This window comes from Eschscholzia californica, unplaced genomic scaffold (genome assembly GCF_041429995.1).
Source record: "Eschscholzia californica isolate CP2 unplaced genomic scaffold, dmEscCali1.0.p SCAF_3, whole genome shotgun sequence".
In the NCBI taxonomy this organism is placed as follows: domain Eukaryota; kingdom Viridiplantae; phylum Streptophyta; class Magnoliopsida; order Ranunculales; family Papaveraceae; genus Eschscholzia; species Eschscholzia californica.
Window position 1 is genome coordinate 17,651,234 of NW_028238420.1, and position 19,509 is coordinate 17,670,742.

The window sequence follows — 19,509 nt, forward strand, 5'->3', positions numbered from 1 at the left end:
GGCCCATAAAGAGGTGCCTCTAAAATCTCTACTCCTTTCTTTCTTCTTCTTTTTCTTTGTGGGTTTTTTGGCTTGTCTTTGGACTTGACTTTGATTTCAAATTAGAAACAAAGGAGAGTGCCTTCAAATAAATATTTTGGCTTCTTTCTTCCATATCTTCCCCTTCCGGACTCCGAATTAAATTTCGTTTTCACCGTCGGACTCGTCATTAACTCCACTTGTCATTTGATTTGATTGAAGTCTTTGGGCACATGAAATGATAGCGATTAATGCTTCGTTTTATTCTAAATAACACGCTTAACTCCAAAATAGGTACCTAACATGAAAAACACATAAAATATTATTTATAATACTCGAAACGAACTGATTAGGCTTAGTTAGGCTCTCCAAATGTGACATTTTTGTGTCACATCATCTAGCATTTTGAAAATTCTAAGAAAACCTAATAAAAAAGCAGTAAGATTCTTGCATTCTCCATCATCAGGATTATGTTACTCAAATTCATCAACAGATAATAATCTTGTAGTGATGAATCAGATTTAAGGTTGTGATGAAAATAATAAAAGAGATCAGCTCTTCAATTTCACATCTGGGGTGGAATTGTTAGCTTTTCCATCTACGAATATTAATGGAACGTCATCTTCTTCTTCATCAACTCCTATGTGGAAAAGCTTCTTCAATACTAACAAACAACGCACAAGTAGTAGTACTATTACAAACCCTAGTACTAGTTCAATACGTACAACTGATTATCCCTTCAAATTAAACCCAATTTCGTATAAAGATCAACACTTTTAGAAGAACTTTTTTGGGGAAAGTCAGATCTTACCTCGATCTAAAGTTCAATGTGGAATTTGGGTACTCATTGAGTTTTGTTTGTAGATCCAAGAAAAACAAAAAGATAAGATTGAATCAAAGCGAGATCTTTAACTCGAGTTTGAAGAAAGATTTAACGATTACAAAACCTGGAACTAGATGTGTGATTTCCACCCACGAGGACACCTTCAGTCTTTGAAACTCTAGCCAAACGCTTTTTGGAATTCTTATTAATCTTTTGTACCAGATAGATGGAACCATCTTCATCTTCATTCGATTAAACACCACTTCATTAATAGTTTCTACATTTCCTTCTTTCTACACATGCCAGTTACGTGAAAATGATACTCTTTTCTTCCGGATCAACAAAAAGGGTTCCCCCACATGAAATTAGGGTTAGGGTTTCTAAGATGAGAAACTGGGGACGGAAGTAAAGTGAAGAAGCAAAGAAGAAGATTGTTAACTTATTAATATAAGTAGATTTGAAACATCCTATGTGTACATGCCTCCTACTTGGTGTGAATTAGAAGGACACCAAAATTACTAGATTATATAAAAGATAATCGGTTCATTTTGGTCTGAATGGCCAAAATTTCTTTCAATTGTAAATTTTAGAGAGAGAAATTATTTGGGAAGATGAATGAAAATCTTTAGACGAGGAAGCAATTGAGGAAGATAAACTGGTCAAAATGAGAAGGAGATGTTGAGAGAAAAAATTTGTAGAGAGAGAAAAAGAGTTGATGGAAAGAATTAAAATAAGGGTAATTTTGGAATTGAGAATGTGATTTTGACGGTCCTATGACGATAACGGCAAAAAGGGAGTCATCGGGTTATTTTTGATAATCGAGGAGGCTACACAGGAAGCTAGTCATAAATTAGGGGGCCATTTTTTTTGGAAATAACCCAACATTTATTGCCCTATTTAGCCGTAACCCCTTTTACAAAAATTAGTTGGTCAATGATTGGGGGATTGATTCCAATTTAGTTGAGTTAGAAAGGGTGGTAAAACTAATTTTGGAAGAGCAAAGAGGGATGCATAAAGAAATTCATTTTTTTCCTTGATTATGTTCCTCTCTACAGTCCAAACCCTTAACCGTAGTAAAGGAGATCTTGATGCGACAATTCAACATAACCTTTTACTGTAAGTTCTACGTTTCTCTCTCTACGTTTCTAATTGATAGAGTTTTGAGTTTAATTGCAGACTCTTCGTTGAATTACATAACCTTGTGTATTGGGTAATTCTTCAATTGGGAAATTGAAGGTTGTGTTTGGGATTTGATTTATCAAATTACACGGATTTGTTGATGTTTTGCACTTTCTTGTTGTTGATTGGTTTACTTAGGGTTGAAAATTTACATGCCAGAAACACAACAAACTAGTTTCCTTGATTTACACCATATGCAACTTGTTAGGTACTTTTCGTTTCTATGTCAATGCTAAATACTTTGGGTTGATTTTGGGCTCTGTATTCTTATTAGGCAATTTTTGAAGGGAAATTTGGTCAAAACTCTGCATAAAGTATTTTTTTTTAGTGAAAAAGGATCAGTCAATTTTTTTTAGTCTTCTGCTCCCTAGGTACTTTTTTTAATTTGCAACAGCTTGCAACACCTTACGACAGCTTTGCAACAACTTTGCAAAAAGTATTGGGTTTATAACCAAACAAAATATAAATATTTGGGTTTCTTACCAAGCAAAATATAAATATTTGAGTTTTTTACCAAAAAATACAAATATTTGGGTTTTTTACAAAAAAAAATATAACTTCTCTTTTTAGCTGAAAAAAGTTTAGAATTAGGTCTTCGACCCAATTTCCTGATTTTTGGAAGCCTTAGGTTGGTTTCGGGCTCTGCTTGGAATTGCATACAAAACCATTTATCTATTCTATATTATAGAGGAGCATAAATTTATGAATGTGTTTATATTTCTACTGTTATAGCTTCTATTAATTTATCTAGTCTATGGAGGAGCCAACTGCAAATTTGTAAATGTATTTAGATTTCTAGTGTTATAGCTTCTGGCCTTCTAACACTATGCCAAACTAGTAAAAACACTCCTCTTTGAGTTCCATTATCAACATGATCTTCAAATGGTTGAAAAGTTACCCTATTTGGCTCTTGATGTTTTACCTTCAAGGAAATTGTTTTTTACTTCATTTCTTAGTTCGCTGCTACTAGTAAGAGTTAAGTAGTGCTAGATCTCATAATTATTTACTTTGCTTGTTTGATTTTTAATAGCTAGGCGATCTCATTAAGCAAACATGACAGAAAAGGATGAAAATCCATGCGGAAGTTCTAGCTCAAGCTTAAATAGTAGCCTGTTAGATACTGATGACGATGATAGAACTATGGCGAGTATGTTATCAGGAGAAATATGCAAAGCAGATGGCAAGCTTGGGAAGCGGTTGTCTCATTTAGATTCTATACCTGTAAGATTAATACATCAATTTTGATATATATATATATATATATATATATATCTATATTTATTTATTTATTTATTTTTTTTCCTGAAAATTTCTTAGGGGAAATTTTAACTCATTGCCGTGGGTCTCTCTATACATGTACTCTCATATTGTACTTCCACCCCAACATAATGCAATTTTAAAACCATTGGAGCATGAAGAAGATGGATTTTGTTGTCAAGTCGGTTTGTGCCAGTGATCGCTTACTTTAGTATTGTTTCCACTGTCCAGTGTTCTTTCTTTTAAGAGTCTTAGTTTCTCTTTTTAAATTGACACTGTTTCTCTATTTCTTTTTTTTGAATCTTTGAATAAGTTATATTGAACGAGGAAGAATTATACAAAAACGAAAAGAGGGAGTTAGGTTTCATGTTACGACATCCAAGCCTCCCAAAGTCATACAAACTCGTTGTATGACTTCATTTAGCACTAGTTAGGTTTCTACTCCGATGGAACAAATTACCTTTTACATCCTCTTCTTGTCTATTACTAAATATGCTTTTTTGTCTTGAACATTTTGTCTTGAACATTTTGTCGTACCTGTCTTTCCAAATACCTCAAATGACAGCTTTTGGAACCAGGTTTCAAATTTCTTTTCTTTTTTCCTTTAGGCTTTTTCACCCCTTGACGCAGCTGAATACCATTTGAACTTAATAGTATTGATGAAGTAATGCTAAAGCCTCGTGGCTACGAGGGAGTAAGAGGTGACCAGTCATCTCTTCCGCCTCTTCGCACACACTTATTGACCAAGATGAATCCCCTAAGTTAAGATGCTCCACAGTCGGAAGCTTTTTGAATGCAGGCTGCTCAGATGGTAAAGCTGACTCTTGGTGGGGTCAGTTTCCTCCAAATCAGGTCGCTTGTCGATAGATGTATGTCTGATGTTGTTGCTTTGGCAGTTAATTTTTGACTTTTATCTTGTCTTCCTCTCCCTCTTTCCAAATCCTAGCACTTCATTCTTGTTTAGAGTCTGGCCATCTAAAACATTTAGCAGCTCTAGTAGGATTGGGCTCTCCCAATTATTCAGATTTCTTCTTAGCTTCAGATCCCAGCAGCCTTGTGAGTTGAAACTTGAAAACCTAGCTTATTGTGTCTCTTTAAGATGTTGTTATGAAGTATATGGCTGGAAACCTGTCCCTTGACCTAATCGTAAAGCACACCAAACATCTTCCCAAAGAAGGATCTTCTGTTACCCAGCTTCCACTGCATGAGGGGCATATATTCTTCTACCCTATTCTGAAACCCTCGCCAGACACCACAACTGTAAGGATGCTTTGCCCTGTATCTTATCCAGTCTTTTCATAGAGCCCCCATACTTTCCGCAATGAGACTATCCCATAAAGCGTTTCTCCCCCTTCAAATCGCCGAAGCCATTAATCAAACTTTTACACTTCTGATGCCATACAACATTAAGAAACACTAAACTCTGAACCTTTTGAAACTTTGAATATATCTATTGAATAATAGTGCAATAGTGCAAAAAAAAGGACACCTTCCAACATCTAGATTTTATATATATACAACAGCAAACAACTATACTAGGCCTTATGGATGACTAGACCAAGAAAAACACTACTACCCTGAAAGGTTGCACAAGGAGACCTCCCTACATAAAAAGCTACATTGTGTCTACCCCACAATACAAGAGGTTGTATCATTGTTAACTGTTTAGCCTATTCCACACCAGTAGACCATCCATAGAGCAATCTTTCCACTGGCGGTCTATTGTTCTTGTCGTTCCATATCCTCGAGGTGTACGTATTTGAACTCGAGACTAAAACGTTTGCATCTGAAAGTCACATTTTACATATGTTGTTGGGCAACACAAAAATATTAATATTTTGTTTATTTAACACTTAGGACTTTATATAATGGTAGTAAAGTATACAAACTATATTAAGTTTTTATACATTGATGTCATTTTCCTTCAAAAAAGATAATACTTTACACTTATTACACATCGAGGCGAGTGGGAAGGCCTCTCTGTAAGAGGAAGAAGAAAAAAGAAGTTTGACAACTTGTGCCGGCGGCTGTAGTTTGGAACATTTGGAAGGATAGGAATAACAAAATCTTCAAGGAAAAGAACCTTTCAAGCAATGTGGACGTCGAAGACATCAAAGCGACACTCTACTCTTGGATTAAGAAGTTAGACAAGTACAAAAATGTAACTTTCCTAGATGTAGTGAATCATTGTGAGGCTTAGATACTGTGAAAGATCCCATAGCCATTCCCACCTTCTTGTAAATATATAGTTTCTTCTTATATATTCATTCAAAGTTTCAAAAAAAAATTACGCATCAAGGCGTACGACTCGAGGCGCCACCTCGCCTTATGAAGGCAAACCGCCTTGACGCGAAAAGACGTATCTTAAAACATTGAGAAGAGTTATGACCAATTTAAAAATGAAAAATATTCCCCATTGTTTTGTTAGGAAATTAGGCCAAATACCCAATTTTGTTTTGGTCTTTGTTAACAAGACATGCCAATTTATTTTAGGCTTGGGCTCCTTACGCGAACCTGTGCGAACTTCACAAACATGTCAAACCCGTACTAACCTATGCGAACCATGCATCAAAAATGCGTGAATTCGTGCAAACCTTGTGCAAACCTGTGCAGACAGTGTGAACCTTACATAGGGAGCTGATGCCTCAAAAAGATTGATGAATCGGCCCAGGGAGTTTCTACCAATTTTCCCTTGTTTTGTTCTTGACTCTTTAATAATTTTAACATTCTTGTATAAAGCTTGAATTTGATTTTTTGTTACTATCGCCTGTTAAATCTCAATTTTCAACTTCTAAGCAATTTAAGTAATGTTATAACACTGATAGGCAGTTCTCTGGGTAGCTTTTATCTTGCATCGTATAGTTGTATAGAGATTTAGTACATTTTTTATTTTGCAGCATACTCCTAGAGTTAATGGAGAAATTCCTGATGTTGATGATGCAACGTTGGATCATGTACGACTTGCAGAAAGGTAATGATTGTTGTTACTACTACTTCTACTTTACTTAGATCTTCTTATACCCCTAAAAAACCTGTTCATCAACCCAGAAGGAAATCCTTTTCTTATTTTTTTTTTATTTGGAGTACCAAGTCAGTTGACTCTCGAGTTACTCGATGATTCTTGTCCCTGGAAGATTACTTGGGGCTTGCCTTGTAACCCCCAGTCTTTTCCGAGTCTTGATCTGCATGTGAGACTGACTGTATGGCATTTGACTTCTGTTTTACATATCCTAGTTGCACTTAATGTGTTTGTGAGTAGCAATTGACTCTTAATCTTTTCGAAGCTTATGCAGCAAACAGATATCCATGACCTGTTAATCTTATGTGAGAACATTGAACACGTGTGGACAACATAGTTTTGAGGCTAAGCTTACGAACGTGCCTATCGCATGTTCGGTAAAGTAGTAGACATAAAACATTTACAACATAAGGTAATTAAGCTTTGCCCGTCGACATATTAGCTGAAATGGTTTATCCTTCTAAGATCAGTTGGTAAACAAGTGTGGGATCCCTTAGAGAGTAATATATCTCGTTTTTGAGGCTGATATTCAAGCAACACATACACGTGCTGTGTTATAGAGCAGTTGACAAAAGGGTCTTTTGTTTAATTGTTTTCAATTTTGGTGCCGGAAGAACATTTTTTTTGTGTGTGTTTCTCCAGTTCCTGTTTGGGTTATATTGAGTGTAGCTTTTTCCTTCAGGTTGGCGACATATGATTTGGCTGAATTGCAAATTGAAGGGGATGGAAACTGCCAGGTTTGACACTGAAATAACTAATTTTTATAATTTTGTAACTGACGTTTATTATAATTTACAAGCATCTTCTTTCACAATTTTGATGCTTGTACCGAGCATCCAACCAACCAACCATTGAGAGCGGGAAGAATAAAGTTGTTCCTCCATTTGATCTCTATTTCTTAATTATGTGTTTTGCATTAACATGCCCGTTTGTGCCCTTCTAATTCATTTTTATTATTTGTAACTTCGTTGTAACTGTAGCTGTTAGGTGTCTTTTTTATGAAGTTGCGCCTTTATTCACCTTTCCTTTTTGCTGTTTCTTTCTGTGCGTAGTATTAATACTAACTGTATATATACACTTTTTGTGGGGAACATTTCCTAAGACCAGCTTTTGTTTACATGTTATATACTAAACCGCATTTTCTACTGTAATCATTGTTCCATCACCCTCTTATGTAATCAAATACTTCCATCAGTTTCAGTCAACATGTTCGATATTGTTGAGTTTGATCTCTGCATAGCTAATCTATGTTCCAGCTACTTTGGCTACTGGAACCATAGTTTGTGGAATTGTTTTTAATAAGAAAAGAGAAGGCCCATAGGCGAAGAATGACTAAGAGAAAGCTCATAAGAAAAGAAGAGCAGAAAGGGCCCCTTAAAGACAAAAAATATTTTGCAGGAGGAAAGCGTCCCAAGTGGACATTAAAAGATGGAAATTAAAACTCAGAAGCTCTTTGTATCTGGAGACTCGAACAAAAATGTTAAAGTTTATGTCGAAAATGATAACTTCAATCGAGTTCCTATGACCTTTGGAAGATCTGATGTTGCACTGAGTTTCCAGATAGCATTTTTCGTCTGTGACCCCTAATGCATTTCAAAGATATTAAGTTCTCGGACATCGACTCGGAAGCCGACCAATTATACTTTGTGGAATCATGTTCACGATGAGCTCTGCCGTGTTTTCTACTCTGAAGCCTTCTATGGTTCTTCATAATTATGCTGGCAAATTTTTTCTCACTTGTCCTTAGCTCTATAATAATAGTTCTTATCTGCATATAACTACTGCATCTAATTTCATTGTTGTATTATCTGTGCAACTGACGTACTTAATATTCTTTATCATTTTCTGAACTTTAATTGTGTGATGCCTTTGATCAGTTTCGAGCTTTAGCAGATCAGTTGTTCCGGAATCCTGACTACCACAAACATGTAAGAAAGGAAGTTGTGAAGCAGGTAAGACGGTACTTCTTTTTTAGCTTAGTATCTCTCAACTACAGCTACATAGTACGTACACTAGTTGTCCTAGAATCAGATGTTACTACTTCAACCTGAGTTTTTGGTTTCATTGAGATATAAAATCCATTTGTGAGTTTGGCATGCAGGTATATATAATGTCTCTCAGTATGTCTTCCAGGGTACTATGTGACCTTGTGGTAACTTTTCAAATAATGCAAAAAACGTATATAAGCACAATGTCTTCCGTTAAGTTTTCTATAAATAAAAACAATCTGTTATCTTTCTTCATATTTCCTTCTCCAATTCATGGAAGTGTTTGTGATAGGAGATTAAATATCTACGGATACAAGTTAAATGTAGGAGATTATTATGTACATGTGCGCCCATAGGTAGAAAGAGCTTAATAGCTATGATTTCGTGTTCTTTTTTTTTGTCAAATTGGGAGTCCTTACTTGAGATGTGTGTTGTATTCCCTTAGGGAGGTGCATTTTTTTTTAATTCTTCGTTGTTGGGCCTTTTAATATAGTCTTGCCTGTTCTGAAGAAAAGTTAAACATGAGATCGAACTCTTAAATGTTTAAGGTCATGTTTGTAACTATGTAATTTCTAGGTTTAATCAAAGGATATATCATTATCTGCATATCTTTTTCCTGGAAATTAGACTATTTAGAGCCCCTGACAAAGGAAACGAAGACTTGGTTAACAACATTCAACAAGGATACATTTATAAGCAAGGAATGAATTTTCGGTTTCGGTGGAAATTTCGATCGGCCCAAAAGTAGAAACGTTTCGGTCAGTGTGGAAATCTTACAAATCTGCAAAGATGATAGAAATATGATGCAATTATGTATAACAAGATTATTAAACCATAATGAAGCATAAAAATGATGTTTCTAATGGATTAACATTATCTATTAGTTTGATGGAGTATTAACAATTACCCAGTCCGGGGGGTGAATTGAATAACTTTTTGGCTTTAACACCCAAAGTATAACAACATTCTTACTGATAATAGTTAATAGGTAACAAACTATGTTAGTTTGAGGAGGTATCGTCAATTACACAGTTATATCAGGGTTGTTTCTAAGGTACCATCAATTTGGGCAGTTAAGTCTGGGCATAAGTCATTCAAATAGATTTAGAAACCATTAAAAACATAACATAAAAAGCAAGAGATATCTATGAGAAATGAAGATGAAGGAAGAGATATGTTTCTAGTATTAGTTTCTCCTGTTTTTTTTTTCTAGATTTCTATTATGTCGGTCGAAATTTCCATCATGTCGGTGGAAATTTCGATATTTCTAACCATTTCGAAATTTCCAACAATTTCGATCATGTCGGTGGAAACTATGCAAGAGATAGTTGCAAGTGTTATTTCGTGCACCTACTCTACATTTAGGAAATGTTACGCGGAATTGCGGTGAAATTTCGGGAAGTTTTATTCCTTGCTTATAAGTAACATTATCATGAAATCAAAGTATCTACTTTAATAGTTTTAATCATATTTTGGAGAAGTGTTCAATCTTATAAATGTTTTTTTTCTAAATTCTGATAATTATATTTTCCTTTTATGCAGCTTAAGCATTTCAAGAAATTCTACGAAAGTTATGTTCCAATGAAGTACAAGAGTTACCTCAAGAAGATGAAAAGGTTTGACTTCTTGCAGTATCTATATTTCTCACCACAAATAGATATTTCAATGGAACTGTACTGTTTCCGCATGCTGGTAAATGTAAGTTGTCATATCCATGTAGATCAGGGGAGTGGGGAGACCATGTCACTCTGCAAGCCGCAGCAGATAGGGTACGAGTTTTTTGCTGTTAGTTTCTTTATATCTGAGGGCATTGAGAAAGTAAACAATATTTTTCTTAGATACAAATGCATAATTTCGAACTAAGTTGACTTGGAAAAACTACATAACTTATTGCTTTCTTTTATATTTCGTTAAAAATATATTTTAATATCAAATATTATGTATAGTCAAAATGTCATTCTTTTGACCTTAATGGACCTGGTCTTATATAGGCCTACATGCATGATGTGTGTAATCAAATGTGTTGCCTGACTAGCAGGATCGCCAAAGTAACAGGTAAAATTTGTTCTCTCCTAATGGGGCCAAGACAACCCAAGTCGACATGGCTACCTTTTCTTTTATACATCTTGAATGTTAAATTTCTTTTTGAAGACTTCACTTTTGTACTAAAATTTGCACAAACGGAGGTATATATGTAACTATCACATATATCTACTATATAACATGAAAATATATTGAGGGATGAGGTGGTGGAGACATTTAGGGTGCCTTTTCTTGATATGAGGCGCTCACCTAGGCGAGGCAAGGGCTCGTCACCTCGCGTCACACTTAACCACTTTAACTAAGAAACAGCCCATTAAACTCTTGACTAGTTTGCAAAACTATCTTAACAAAATTCAGGTCTACATTAATCATGTAAATAGTATCTCACTATCATTTATGCGATGGAAAACTATTTTTTGGCTGCACAATGGTACAGCTTTTTCTCATGATCCTTCTGATTGAAAATGTTTTATGTAGCCACCTGGTTAATATTATTAATTTTTACTAAAAAATGATGAAGTACAGTACTGCGTTTATTTTAATACTAAAAATCAGATTTACCTCCCAGCTGTGATTTTATCTTTTTAATTGCATCTGATTCAATGTTATGGTACCTGTGTTATTTTCTTTTTGAAAACTTCGAATTAATATAAAAAAATGGTTGGATGTAAAAGAGAGGAAAAAGAAACAGGAAAAAAAGGCCAATGGAAAGCGAAGCTATGTGTTACGTCGTTATGGTACCTGTGTTATTATGCCATAGAATCTTTAATACCTTTTCACACCGCATATTTATATTTGATAACATGTGTTGAATGTGTTGCTAGTGCTATCCCCACATCCTCTTTTTTATGTTGATCTGTTAGCTGTGCAGTTTCTGGGTTGTCATTGTCATTGCTTTCTTTACCTGTAGTTTGGAGCCAAAATTTGTTTACTTACTTCGTTTAGGGATACTTGCTTCATCGAAATTGTTCCCAAGGACCAAGTCGCTTCCAGAGGTACGTTTTGCGCTGCATACTTGTTTCATGTCAAAACGTTTTTAGCTCTATCTTTTTTTCTCTTAAAAATGGTTTACTGACTTTTGTGGTTCTTCTGTTTATTCATTTTGAAGAATGAGCATATGCCATGTTATAGCCAAGTACAAGCTTGTTGAGTTTTTGTGAGCAATTTTGTGAAATTATAAGTCGCATCCTCAAATGCTTTTCAATTTTATAAATCTGTTTGTAGATATGATTTGAACAAAAAGTCATAAAATATATTTCAACTAATACAACTTGAGGCCTGGATGCCGCAACAAGTCAACTGATTACTGACCTCCCTAAACCCCGTTTTCTTTTTCTTTTGTTTCCTTATTGCTATTCTGTTTTCCCCTTGTATCCTTCTATTTTTTCAGTACAGTTATTCAATGTTGCAAAAAATGTTACCAAAATATTCTTATTTCAGATAGTGCAACAATATATAATAAAGCTGGAGAATTATTCAAAAGTGCTTAAAATTTATTCAAGTTGTTAGATGACATTCTTCTTCCTTGACTTTGAACAATGTGATCGATTCACATAGATCTGTCTCAGAATCACTTTCTGTCTCTAATAATTTTTCGGTACTTTGGATTGTCCCATCTTCCCCAAATTTTTTTTTGAATAATGTGATTGAAAACGAGAAGAATTTACAAGACCCTGGGGGCCAAAAAGACAAAGAAGCAACTACAAAAAGAACAAAAAAGAGTCCCAGTTTTCCACTACATCCGTGAAGCATTTAAGCCTAGCCCAAGCATCTTCCCAAAATTTTGATGGCTATGAATACCAAGTGATGTAGATTGCGGTGGAATTGAAGAAAGACGGGAAACAAAATAAGAATAAATGAAAAACAAGAAGTTAAAATAGTGCAGCCAAGGGTTACTTAATTCATGATTCAAAGATCAAAATAAACAATAGAGAAAGATCCTTTATAGGACTAACCTAACTGAATATTGATTACAATGAAAGTTAACACCCAGCTTATGAGGTCTGGAAAGTGACATATCCACAAACTTGATGCAAGTTTGGATTTCCCATATCAATCGATTTTCCCGGCCTTTTCTTCTTTTTTTTTTTTTGTTTGGAGCTTTTGAAGCCCCTACCTGTAAAAGAAGAGCATTCACATGGAAAACTGAATGCTCATATGCACTCGAATGAGCTTCGGCATCATGATAAATTGGGGGCTGAAGTTACAAGAAAGCAGTGTCTGCTTCACAGCACACCTTGTGATCACCCTAGTCGATTTCGCGAGCATAAGTCACGACATTAAGTTCAAACGGATTTGTTGTGAATGTTATTCCTGGCCGTTGGTATGAGTAGGTTCTCTCATTACATTATTCCAATACATAAATCAGGGGAGACTGGTGATCGAGGCATGTTTTTGTCGTGCAGGAAGAAAAACACCTTTTCTAACAAGCTAAGGTTCTGGAGGAACCTTATGGCTTGGCCAACCCCATAAACGAGGTCACTTTTGTTCCTTTTGATCTGTAGTTATTAGTCGTAGTTTAGTTGTGGTATGCTAGAAATGCTACTTCAAACAACTAATGCATTTGGTAGATGATGAAGTCAGTGGGTTGATGTTCAATAAGGTGAAGATGAGCAATCTACAATAAGATTTGATGACAATGAAACTACTGATGATGAGGGTGATTGGAAAATCTTTGGTCAGTGGTTATATAGTTAAGATGGGACGCTACTATTATTGATGATATTAAGCTCCTTGGAATTGATTTGCCTCTTCAGTGTGACAGAGCATGTGTTATTTTTCATATGAATTGGAGTTTATCCTACATAAATAAAAACAATGGTACTTTTGTTGAACCTTAAGACTTATTATTGCAGCAAATGCGAAACCAAGTCATATTTTCTTTCGATATAATTGTGATGTCTTTTTTCTTTTCAAAATTGATGTACGTCTTGGTAAAACACGTCACTCTCTTTAGATCAGAGAGCTTTGAGCCAAAAGACCTATTTTTACACTGAAGTTTTATATCCATCAGACTTGTAATGTGGGAAACATGTATACAACATTTCTGCATTGTCATCGCAGGTTAATGGTGCTTTTATCATCCAAATCATCAAGGTGGATCTTAATCTTTTTGTATATATGTAATTGACCAATCTTCTTATTAACCATGTAATGCTGCCACAGAGATTTGGCTAAGCTTTTGGAGCGAGGTTCACTACAATTCCTTGTATAACAGCGGAGGTGATGAATTTTACTTCTATTTTATTCTTTTTCCTCTTGCAAGTTTATTTCCTTTTTGTGTTTTTCTTCAACTTTCTGTAGTTTGTAGTACCACATGTTTCTCTTTCTTCTTGCTAATCTGAGGTGCCTCCATACCTCCATAACGCTGCAGCTTTGTGCATCTTTTGTTTACCTTGAGTAAGGCGTAAGACAAAAAAGTCGTATCTTCCCATTCAGACTGCAGCAAAAAGAAATTACTAAACAAGAAATGACCTAAAGACCACTTTTAGTAATGAAATTTGACATTAAAGTGAAATCACACAATAAACTATAATAGTTTAATAGAAAAAGTTGGTGATAGTTGTTGGGTTAGGGTTATTTTTTATGTATTGATTAGATTTTGTGTGTGTGTGTGTGTGTGAGCGCGTCTTGCCCGCACTTCCGATTAAGAAAGGCTAACTCTATCACCCAGATAGTTACACTATTGGCTCATATTAGATAAAAGGAAGCTGGACTAGGAAGGTGAATGATTCTTTACACAGAATCCTCGTCAAAAGCAGAACTTTTTGTATGCGTAGAAGTTTCCAGTAAATGAGCTATATATTTGTCTTCTTTGTTGTGTACTTCACGAATTTTTCTTTGTAACCTATATGTCTTTTATACATTTCTAGAGATGTATTGTGCTCTGCTTCATGTATCCTCGTGCTGTACTGTCTCTGTAAATATGGGCTGAATAGGTGCGCCTTAACTACAGTACTGACAACATTATCTTCATTTCGGTTTGCTGTGATTGCAGATGTTCCTACAAGGGTTACCAAAAAGAAGTTCTGGCTCTTCTAGAGATGTATGTATATATGTCAGACCAAATTAAAATGTCACTAATTGTCCCGATTAAGGTGCACCTAGATGATCTTTACGGGATGTCTTATTGTTGTTGTTATAAACACTTTTTTTCTACAGGAAAGATATCAGCTTTTTATTTTATGTAGGTGTATACGAAACCACAACTATTATATAATATATAGTCGAAACCCTTCCGTCTTCTCTGGGTGCCTAGGTTGTTTTTGTTTATTAGAACTAAAGCTCAAGTGTATCATTTATTCTTGTTTCTCAATGAGAAAAAATAATTAATAGAAACCTTTTAACTGAAATTATTATGGATTATTGGCCACATATCACAGTTCACGGTCATAAAATTGTCCAATGGGAGAGTGAGCAAAACATTCGTTGGAATTTGAGAAATAGGAAATGGGTCTCCTGCACATGAAAATGAGTGGCAAGGTCCATTGGGCCAGAGGGGTACGTGGGACGGTGGGATTATAAAAAGAGATAATTACTGTTTGGGGTGAGAAAAATATTATAATAACTAAAAAGAGAGGTATTTTATTCTATTATCTAGAAATTTTAGGCCGCGGCTTCGGGGAATAAAGAAAATTCTCCGAGGAATAAATACTTTTCTTAAAACTAGTCAAATAAGATTGACTTTTATGTTTATTTTTATTGCTAAGGGACTTCTAATTTTTGGGAGTTCTCCTCCATCTCATCACCTCTCTCTACCACCTCATATTCACGCCATCTCATCATCTTCTCCGGCGAAAGGTCGCCGGCCGGCTAATTTTCCGACCGGCGACCTTCAAACATAAAAAAAAAAATTTAAATTAATTTTTTTTTCTCTCTCCAATTTTTTTTTTCCTTTCCTCTCTAGAGAGAGAGAGTAGATCAGGAACAGACCTTCAAACATAAAATTCTCCAACTTCTGTTTCAATTTAAAAGACGTTAATCTAGAGTACTATTTATCATCACAACAAGATTGTATACAACTACAAACACAATACACACAATTACACACATAACCTCACATTATAACCGAAACACACCGAGTATTCGACACGCAGATGCAAGTGCCAGGGCATCTGTTGCAGCCAAATAAAAAACTAAAACTTAGTTCCAATGTCCGTAGGAATGATATATTCATTGTATTTCAACTTTGCCCAGGAAAATAGAGCTAATTCAATTTAGAAGTTTTAAACTCATCAGAAAGAAATCTATCTTGCGGAATGGGATTCTTCACTTAAGAATTAAGATAATGTATTTCTAAGTTATGACCAAAAGTGACATCACTGGAGTATAACAACCAGCCCAGAGAAGTAGATTTAGTCTGGTATACAGGTCTTCGTCGTCATGAACCATAGTGCATATATGACAGGAATTGATATTACAAGTACCAAATCAAAGAAAATCTGTAAGATTTCAATCATGAAGCCTTCAAATTCGTTTTGCATTAGTCGACTGACATGGAGATTAACTTTTATAATCATTATTCGAAACTAATGACACGAGCAACAGGACCCATAACTTTTATAATCTGTTCGTGATCTACTCTCTCTCTAGATCTGTTCTAGAGAGAGAGAGGAAAGGAAAAAAAATTGGAGAAAGAGAAGATGACGAGGTGGCGAGAAGATGAAGTGGCAGAGAGAACAGATGAGATGGAGGAGAACCTTAAAAAAATGTATTCTGTATTTCCCATAAAACTTTATTCCCCGGAGAACTTTCAAAAAAATCTGGATTTCCTCGAGAATTTATTCCCCGGAGAATTTTCTTTATTCCCCAAAGCCGCGAATATTTTAGCTTATGATATATGAAGTTTAAAACAATTTAGATAATTAGGAATTAGGTCAATTTATATTACTTTTATTTCGAGAATGCCCTTATCTTTTAAAGTTCAATATCTATCTCTATGAAATCAGAAACTAGGTTTTCGGCGGAGTGAGAGAGGGAAACCAGAGATCATACGCTAGAGAGAGAAAGTTAGACATGGCGTTAAGATAAACTGGTAGGGAAGTTAGAGATGAAGTTCAGGTTAAGGGAATTATTGGCGACGAAGTTGGTTGTTCTAACGCTTTAATCGGTCTTCCTTCTCGAATTTACAGAACCAAATTCGTCAAATCTATTGAATTCAAATCCAAATTTTACATTATAATTGTCAGAGACAATTTCGGATGTGGATCATCACGAGAACAAGCACCGGTTTCCTTAGGTTCTTGCCGTCTCCAATTTATCTAAATTTGCTTCCAGAGGTTTGAAGACAAAGGTGAATGAATCCTAAACAAAAAGTAAAAGGAAATATCACAAGATAAAAAAGATGAGTAATTCAATCATGGTTGTTGTTGGTTGTTGATGACTACCTGCAAAAAATTACTTGAGTATAAATAACCTGTAAAGACATGGAAGCAAGAACCACAAGCCCCAAAACCCTAAAGACAACTCCAAATTCAGAAATTGAGCTATTCACTCTCTCTCTCTCTCTCTTCCCAATGTCTAATTGGTCTTCTCTGTCTAGTTTCTTCCTTTTCTTTCTCCAATTTTATTTTATTCAACAGTGACAAACATGTAGTGGCAACATTTCACCAATCCTTTGTCCAAGGCTTTTGGGCACCCAATAAACTATTCTTACATCTCTAAACATTTTGGATGATTAAATTTTATCCAAGCAATTTCTTTGAGTTTAAAAATCAACTTCATTTGGGGTAACATTGTTTATGGTTAAATTGTTGCAAACACATATTTGCAGATTAGATTGCTGCAAACACATGTTTGCAGATTAGATTGCTGCAAACACGTTTGCATAACAGATTGCTGCAAACACGTTTGCATAACAGATTTTTGCAAACACGTTTGCATAACAGATTTTTGCAAACACGTTTGCATAACAGATTTTTGCAAATACATTTGCAGAAAAACGTAAAGGAAAAAAGCGCCGTTTTTTTTCTGGTTTTTTTTTTAAAAAAAGTATTGAAAGTGGATCTTGTTAGAAAGCTAATGAAAAATCATTTCTAAATATATAATTTTTATAGAAATCCGACATCTCAAACAAAAGTTATATCGATTTAAAGTTTAAAGAAAAATAAAAGAATTTAGTTACACAAAATGACAAAAAAAGGTATTTTAGTATTTGCACACTTTTTGACCTGAATAATAATTTTCAAATGTTTTGTGCTTTTCTACTCATTTTCAATATTATTTTGACTTTTTCAGAAATTACCTCTTATAAAAATAAAGAATTTTATTTTATTTACAAAAATTGCCACACGAAAATTAGGGGAAATGCCAACACCAAACCCGGATTTTCTATCTTTATGTTAAATGGCTTTCTCCATACTTTCTTTATCGGCACAAAATCTCTTTAATTCTTATAAAAAATTTCTATATCTATTGTTAACTAATTTTTCTCGATTACTTTCCCAGCGGCCCCTTTATTTGTGATTGGTTATCTACCTGACCCCATAGTTTATAAGAACAACATATACGACGTCCTTATTATATTTTGAAATTGAATGCATTGACTAAGGAGTTTTATATAACCATTCATGTTTTGTTGTGTTTTTCTTTATGTAATCTTTACTAATTTCTTTCAGTTATTTCCCTAACGGTCCCCTAGTTTATGATTGGTTATTTGCCTAGCCCTGTAGTTTATAAGAGTATCTCCAAACTATCTCCAAACGTTGGAGCTCCATATTGGCATAATCTCTATATTTTTACTCTTTAAGTAGAGTTACACTCCAAACACTAGTCCTTATTCAAGTCTCTATATTGGCATCTTTGTTATTTTATTAGTTTTAAACATTATTTTTATTTACTATAACTTCTGAAATTTGATAAATTACATATAATGAACATAGATTATATATAAAAACATTATATTAAAAAGTAAATCTATATAATAAAACAGAAGGGAAAATGATGACTGGGATAAACATCATTTTTTAATAAAAGTTATTGTTTAGAAGTCCTTCTCAAAATTTAAAATATAGTCCTTCTTAGATATAAAAAGTCGGTGTTTTGGGGAAACAAGACTAATTTTCGGGAAAAAAGGTGAAAACAAAAAAATAAAATAAACCAAACACACCATTAGCATAGCCGGCAAAATGTCGTCGGCCGGAGGTGCCCGCTTGACGAATTCTTATCTCTTCACTCTCTCTCTTTCTCCACTCTCTCCCTTCACACTCTCTCTCCTCACTCTCTCTCTCTCTCTGTCTCTTTCTTCTTGTTCTCTTCTCTCCCTCTCTAACTCCGGTGAAGCGGAGGAGAACCCCTTCGCCAGATTTCTAGTTTCCAGACGAAACCGATCTGGTTGCGTCTAGAAACCTGACAACCAAACAAGATCTGGTCTCGTCTGGTTCAAACGAAACCATATGAGACCAGATCTCATCTGGTCTGGTTTGCAGAAGAAACCAGATCGGTTTCGTCTGGAAATTAGGGTTTCGGCGAAGGGGTTCCTCTCTTTCGCCGGAGATATAGAGAGAGGAGAGTGATGTGACACTAAAATGTCACATTTGGAGAGCCTAACTTAGACTAATTATTCCTTTTCGAGTGTTATCAATAATATTTTATGTGTTTTTCATGTTAGGTACCTATTTTGGAGTTAAGCATGTGATTCGGAATAAAAGGAGCGAATTATCACTATCATTTCATGTGCTGAAAATGAGAGAAAAAGACTTCAAGCAAATCAAATAACAAGTATAGTCAATGACGAGTCCGACGGTGAAAACGATATTCAATTCGGAGTTCGGACGGGGAAGATGTGGAAGAAAGAAGTCCGAGGGTATTCTAGTCCTTTGTAAGAATTTGAAGATGTAGAGACAAGGATGGAGGCACTCTCTTGGTTTCTAAATCAAAGTCCAAGCCCAAGAAATATTAAGAGAAGAAGAATTGGGTAGAGATTTTATAGGCACCCATTTGTGGTCTAAAGACTTAGTCGAGTTTGACTAAGTCTAGGGTTTGACTCAAGTTAGAGTAAGGGGTCAAAGGCTACTATTGATCATCTTCTTCAATCATCTTCAACCTTGGGAAGGAAGAGAGAGAAAGAAAGAGGCAAGAGGCTAGGGTTTGGTGTTCTTAAGAGCTAGAAAGAGAGCTTGAGGAGAGGCCAAGAGAGAAGAAGGTGAAGGGGGCCGGCCAAGCTTAGGCCGGCCAGCACTAAG

The 19,509-nt window shown here is 35.1% G+C and overlaps 1 protein-coding gene across 9 annotated transcripts; it reads left to right on the top strand.

Moving 5' to 3' along the window:
* The first annotated feature begins 1,643 nt into the window (after positions 1-1,643).
* LOC147548784 (OVARIAN TUMOR DOMAIN-containing deubiquitinating enzyme 11-like) lies at positions 1,644-14,570 on the top strand. Of its 9 annotated transcripts, none has more exons than XR_015237287.1 (11): positions 1,644-1,957; positions 3,051-3,241; positions 6,175-6,248; positions 6,979-7,033; positions 8,174-8,248; positions 9,827-9,900; positions 10,005-10,053; positions 10,276-10,339; positions 11,238-11,322; positions 13,493-13,549; positions 14,325-14,570. XR_015237287.1 is itself a non-coding variant. In XM_086667812.1 (10 exons), exons 2-10 carry the CDS (start codon positions 3,074-3,076, stop codon positions 14,366-14,368), a joined length of 681 nt encoding a protein of 226 aa, XP_086523938.1. In that variant the 5' UTR covers positions 1,644-1,957; positions 3,051-3,073; the 3' UTR covers positions 14,369-14,570. The 9 variants fall into 9 exon arrangements, 5 of the variants coding, with proteins under 5 accessions (XP_086523938.1, XP_086523941.1, XP_086523942.1 ...); XR_015237290.1 differs by lacking the exon at positions 10,276-10,339 and adding an exon at positions 13,391-13,423; XR_015237289.1 differs by lacking the exon at positions 14,325-14,570 and adding an exon at positions 13,391-13,423 and having other exon boundaries at positions 13,493-13,580.
* The last annotated feature ends 4,939 nt before the right edge of the window (positions 14,571-19,509 follow it).

Coding starts and splice junctions, on each gene's coding strand:
- LOC147548784 (XM_086667812.1), top strand. CDS start 3,074: ATGACAGAAAAGGATGAAAATCCATGCGGAAGTTCTAGCTCAAGCTTA. Junction 7,034..8,173: donor AAGGGGATGGAAACTGCCAG/GTTTGACACTGA, acceptor GCCTTTGATCAG/TTTCGAGCTTTAGCAGATCA. Junction 11,323..13,492: donor GGACCAAGTCGCTTCCAGAG/GTACGTTTTGCG, acceptor ATGCTGCCACAG/AGATTTGGCTAAGCTTTTGG.